Raw genomic sequence first — 6,000 nt, 5'->3', positions numbered from 1 at the left:
GAGCACAAACTGCGTACTCTGGCACTCGGGCTCGGTCGCACATTGAGTTTCTAGGAGGAGAATGACGTTAAGAGTGGAGAAAATGCGTACGCACTCTTGCAGCAGTCTCATTCAGCATTCTCAAACATGATGTTTAAAATATATATATATTTTTTTTTCGGGTTTCAGTGCATATTCTGCTTACTTCCTTTAGTGTGAGTTCAATGCCCTTCACAGCTGTTTTCTCGTCATACCCCGTGTACATTAAATGGAAAGCCATATTCTGCATCGTTTGTGAAAAGCTGCTCCACTCCTTCAAAAGGGCTACTGTGAGCCGTCTTTAAAGATGGTTGCATTGTCTAAATCATTACGCCCAAGAGTCAGGTGCTACGCGTCAAGCGCTTAATATATATATATATATATATATATATATATATATATATATATATATGAGAGAAGCCAACAACCACAGAAACCAAGGGACAGAGGGGATTTTTAAATTTATTTATTTTGTGCTGTTGTTCGATTTAGAATATTACTGAATATGCTATCGCTTAAAGCTAATTGATTAGAAAAGCAGAAGAAAAACAACCTCATCCCGCCGGTGGGATCCGAACCCACGACCTCCGAATTACGCGTCCGGTGCTCTACCGCTGAGCTACGGCGACGGCGACGGCTGTATATATATATATATATATATATATATATATATATATATATATATATATATATATATATATATATATATATATATATATATATATATACCGGGTGTCCCAGCTAAATGTAACCAAACTTTTAAAAAAGGCGAAGTGTCCTAGTCCAGTGAAACCACCTCAAGGTTGTTCATAGTCGCGTGGCCTAGTCTTGAGTATTTTTTTCGCTCTTCAAAGTTAATTAATCAGTTAAGTTTAATTGGCTAACTTTTTAATTATTAACTTGAGGAAGAAAGTGTCAATGCAAACGTTTTAGACCACCTCGAAAAACCGCTAGTAGTGCGGTTTCCGTCAAGTTACGATTTACGTAGCTTCATTTATTGGCCTTAAAAGAAAGTTGTCACGTGACCAGCTGCTCGCTCACTTCTCTGTCCCAATGTGCACCCAAAGTCTCATCGAGGAGAGGACTTCAGAAAAAATGGATTTTATTCTTTAAGGCGCGTCTTGGGACGTTGAAGTGGCACAGTTGTCATGTGAAAGCTTTTTCTTATTGTCCGGGTTATAGTTAAAGGCCGGTAAAAAATCTACTTTACGTAAATATTACTTTGCTGCAAATGTCTCAGTAAGCTGTTTCTCAAAGCGATCTACAACTTTTCCATTGACACTTTGTTCCTCAAGTCAATAATTAAAAAGATTGTTAATTAAGCTTAACTGATTAGTCAACCTTGAAGAACGAAAAAAATACTGCAGACTAGGTCACGCGACTCTAAACAACCCTCATTTGGTTTGAGACGGCTAGGACAACCCGTGTTTTTTAAAAGCTTGGTTACATTTAGCTGGGACACCTGGTATATATATATATATATATATATATATATATATATATATATATATATATATATATATATATATATATATATATATATATATATATGCAATTTTTGATTAATGGTGCATTCTCTTGAGCAGGTGTTAATTAAGCCCGTATACAGCAAAACATTTCAGTGCCAGATTTTGAGAGGCGCAAATATCAATGACGTGGAGCGTGAAAAAGAAATATGGCTTAAAACCGCTTAACCTGCGGCTGCATTTCTTGCGCGAATGCGTCGGAATATATGAACCTGAACTCTGATCTTTGATTTACAATGATAAATCGTAGATAACTGCTGAAATCTGAGGAGGATGCGATGCCCATGTGACTACTAGTTACTATGTAAATATTATAATGGCGGCTGAAAAAAATCTCAAACTTTTGCATGTGGTTCTGAGTGTTGTTTTCTGTCTCTTAAACACTCAGTCTGGAACGACATAACACTGCAAGTTGTGTTCTTCTAAGTCTGCGATCTGGAACAATGCAAGAACAAGACGTAAAACCAGAGACTGAGGTGCTTGAGGAACCAATCAGCGGGCTCCTCACACCTGATGCTCGCTTCTTGCTCCACTAACGCGTACTGTGTCTCTGACGTAAGGACGACCGATCCGTATGCATATAGGAGCAATTGCCCGAATGGAATTTTGCTCATTTAATGCAGCCTGCGCATAGTGGAGAGGAAAAAAAATAAATCCGCGTCGCGAAAGTCGCGAGCGCGAAGCGTCGATCGAGCAGCGGGCGGGCCACGTCGCCTTTTGTCGCGACAGACCGCGGGCTGCTATCGTGGCGCTTCGGAGCGCCCCTTGAGACGTTCCGCGACGCCGGCGGTCGGCTCGGAGTGCAGCGTGCGGCAGCGAGAACCTCGCAGCTGTTGGCTCGGCCACGTGACTGATTTAAGGCGGTCCGCGCGGCGTTCACCGGCAGCACCGGCGCTGCTGCCATTTGTGTGGCGAGCCGAGCGCCGAGCGGATGTGGTTCTCCGGATCGGCATCCCCGTCGCCACTTCGTCACTGCCTGCCTTCCGCTCGTCATGTGAATGCGCCGCCTCATGTCACTGTCGCCCCAGCGCCTCCGTTCGGATGATGCCAGGTTGGTGCCCGCTGACGTCGGCTGCTGCCCGCATGTGGCTGCCGCGTTGCTCCTGCTTTGAGCAGCGCGCTCCTGGCCGCTACCGCGCTCAGCTGGCGCGCGCTGGAGCGGATTCGTTTTACCTTGTTGGATGTTTTCGTGCTGCCGCGAATCGCCTGGGCGCAAGGTGCGCGCAGGGGTCTCCGAACGACCTGCTCTGTGCGTTAGCCTCTGCTTTGTGGCGCCTGCATGCTGCTCTCAAATAGGGTTTTTTGAACTTTTGCGTGCAGCTTCCTAGGCTCAGTTTCAGCACTTGTCACGGACCAGAATCCGTTACCATCGCCAAGAAAGTAGAGTTACGTGATTTAATTGTGTCCAAATGGAAAGCGTGTTCGTTTTCTTAGTCATAGCGTTGGTCATAGCCCCACAGCTCAGCTTAACAATGCGCATATTTGAGGTCTTCCATTTTTCATGATAATGCGATCGCTAAAGACTGTTCTGAGAGAGTATAATTAATACTTTGACGCAGACGCGGAAGCAAGAGAGGAAGAGAAAGGTAGTTCGGACGTCATCGCAAGCCCCCTCGCCTCATAACGGCTGTCGTCAGTAGACTCTTTCCTCATTCCTCTGTGCTGTCCGAGAGTGTGCAGAACATCACGGCCGAAATCCAAGCGCACGGTTTCCCGTGTCGCCCTTTTAGTCTGTGGTGGTTTTAGTCGAATAAAAATCTACGAGCGCCGGTTACTTGCACTCATAAAGCTTTCGCAGTACCTATTAAGGCGGGCGCTGATGCTTCGTTTAAAACACGCTAAAATACGCGCATGCCGTGTCAGAGCCTTGACCCACTGCCAGCTGAGCCCGTGACGTATAGTGCGGAGCGCTTCTTGCCTTCTTTTCGCTTTAATGGATGCGCTCTGACACAGTGAGCATGTGTGCATATGCAGAATGCCTCCCGGTGGGTCGAATGAGTGGAGGCTTTTAAATGCTCAGCATTTATGGTGTCAACTCTCAGCACTTTCGTAATAGAAGTCCGGTGTTTCGTATAGCCTCGGTAGAGTTCTGTCCGAATTAGTCGCAGGGTTAGGTCATGTTACGCTGCTTTAGCTGGGGCTAGATGAGTTCAGGTTATGAGACGAAGAAAGACGAGTCGGGTGAGGAATGATTGTGGTGAACGGGGCAGGGAGAAGTGCTTGTGCAGGTGGCTCCAATACGAAAGGGAACACACTATTCGCATTCAACTAACGATTACTCCGTAAGCATTCCTCGGGGCAACATAATGCCTTGAGAACCTTCGTCCGTATATAGAAGTAACAACGGAATTCGTTCTTGTGTGCAAACTGACTGTTCCCTCATATGGTGGAACTACCCGTACATACCTCATGTGGGTGCTTAGCTGCACTCCATTCCTGGAAGCATTAATAGCACCTGTTCCTTGTCTCCTCCTCTTTGCAACCGCTTCGAGGCAAGCGTGAGGGAATTAAGCCCAGGGGGTGTCGCAGCTCATCATATCCCTTCAATCTTCAGACGCCCCTGAGAGCGCGCCGCTGCTTTTGTGTATGGCCTTCCCGATATAAGCTCAATTTTTCAGCACGACGCTTGGCGGATGCGCCTTCTGTTTTTTGCGCACGTCAGACACTTCCGCCGTAACGACTGCTGTAGGATTCGCTGTAAGACCTCGACTCAAGAAACTGCGCTTACTTGCGCACCGCCATCGGATCAACAAGCGGTACCGGAGAACGCAACCTGGGCTCTGGGGGGGGGGGGGGGGGGGGGGGGGGGGGTTGTCGTGTTAGCCTGATCTCAGAAGAACGCGAGGCTGTTCTGCCTTTCGACGCGTTTGCGGTGCAGGCTCGGCGTTCGGCAATATGAATGCGAATTGTTTAGAGAGCCTCTTGTTTATAAAGAAGCCTCACAAAATTCAAGTGTAGAAGTCTCCCTAGTCAAAGTTTCATTTTTGCGTAAAAGTATGACATCGGTGGCAATCGGCAGTGCACTGAAAGAATCGTCAGATGCAGGCCGTCAAAGTTTCGTCTTGTTTATACCTTATGTTGTGGTAAGAAGACAACCGAACCGGCGTACTTGGGATTGCGTACCGCAAGAAAAGCTGGCAGTGGCTCGTGACAGTTAAGTTAAATGGGGGGAGGGGGGGGAGGGGGGGGGGAGGGGGGTTCCCCGGCGCACCAGGGACTAGGTGCTGCATGACTGACGTATTGATAAGGTACTAAGTTGAGCTATAAAATGTGGCACAATAGGTGCAAGTCGAACTGATGGTTGGAGCAGGGTATGAAGGCTAACAAATATTAGAGATCCCCTAAATGTTACGCACGATACTGTACAGCGATAACTGTGGGAACCCTTTGGAGCCCGAAAACCCCCGGCTGGCCATGACTTTGCCCCACCCGCTACGTCTCCTTGCTCTGCGGAACCTGCGTGTACATAGTCGGGCCGGCGACTAGCTTGGGACGGTCTCAGCCTTTGACGCGTCGAATTGCTATATACCAACTCCGCTATTTCAGTTCCGAAATCTCATGTGCGCTGTAGGGCACTCGGGCTGAGAAACATTCTTTAAAATTAGGCGTTTATAGTCCTTAAAGGACTTAAAGGCGTCTATAGTCCTATAGACGCTAAATTTTTGCTTGCGTGTTTTCTTCTTTGAAATGATGTGTTAGACATTAATATTCGCCTGCGACCTCTAGATGATTTATATTTGAAGTTCTTCTTGCCGCTGTTTCGGTTTCGTCGACCAAACGATGGCTGTGTCGTGTCGTTGGCCTTTAGGTCACGTGAGGTGCGAAAAAAATGTCAGCACAACTGCTGATACATCGCTTGTTGTCATTCCAGCTCTTGAAACAGGCTGGCTTCAGTGTTGTAGTGAATTAAAATATTGCAGTTTTTTTCGTACTTTACGTGACCTAAAAGTCAGAGCCATCGTTCGGTTGATGAGACCGAAACAAAATGCGAGAAGTAATTCAATTTTAAATTATTTAGCTGACGTAGGCGATTACCACGTGGTGATCCATATGTATTCTTATGTCTAACGCATCATTTACAAGGAGAAAACACGCAACTAGAATTTGGTGTATATGGTCCTTTAATGTACTGATGTCACACAGCACGCTGCAGTTTTTGCATATCGCGCCGTCGTCGAATGCGGCCGTGGTTCGACCCGCGTCCGCGGGCTCAGCGGCTGAAAATTATGGGTAGTGTTCTTGTTGTAGGGGCCTCCTAAGGAGAAAAAATGCAGTTTTGATCTTTATCAGGGTAGGAATGGCTGACAAAAAAAAGACCGCAAACCAGAATAGTTAGAGGTCAATAAACTTGGCTGATGCCGATGATGATGATGGTTACGACGACGACGGGGATGACTGTAACATAGTTTACAGCCCTTGGGGTCACGACACAGCACCCTGGGAGCGCTGTATTGCG

At 46.7% G+C, this 6,000-nt stretch overlaps 1 protein-coding gene across 2 annotated transcripts in view; it reads left to right on the top strand.

Annotated features, from left to right (window-relative positions):
- The first annotated feature begins 2,418 nt into the window (after positions 1-2,418).
- LOC149351661 (synaptotagmin-15-like) overlaps positions 2,419-6,000 on the top strand; it is a 93,132-nt gene continuing 89,550 nt past the window's right edge. Inside the window, exon 1 of one of the 2 annotated variants that reach the window (XM_089580999.1) lies at positions 2,419-2,595. In XM_089580999.1, coding sequence (XP_089437125.1) covers positions 2,586-2,595 — 10 coding nt within the window. In that variant the 5' untranslated portion in view covers positions 2,419-2,585. The remainder of the gene's footprint in view (positions 2,596-6,000) is intronic. The other variant, XM_089581000.1, reaches the window with a different exon arrangement.

This window comes from Amblyomma mixtum, chromosome 3 (assembly GCF_055824585.1).
Source record: "Amblyomma mixtum isolate Tamu chromosome 3, ASM5582458v1, whole genome shotgun sequence".
Classification (NCBI taxonomy): Eukaryota; Metazoa; Arthropoda; class Arachnida; order Ixodida; family Ixodidae; genus Amblyomma; species Amblyomma mixtum.
Note: the sequence above shows the minus strand (reverse complement) of the source record. Positions and strands in the feature narration are given on the sequence as shown.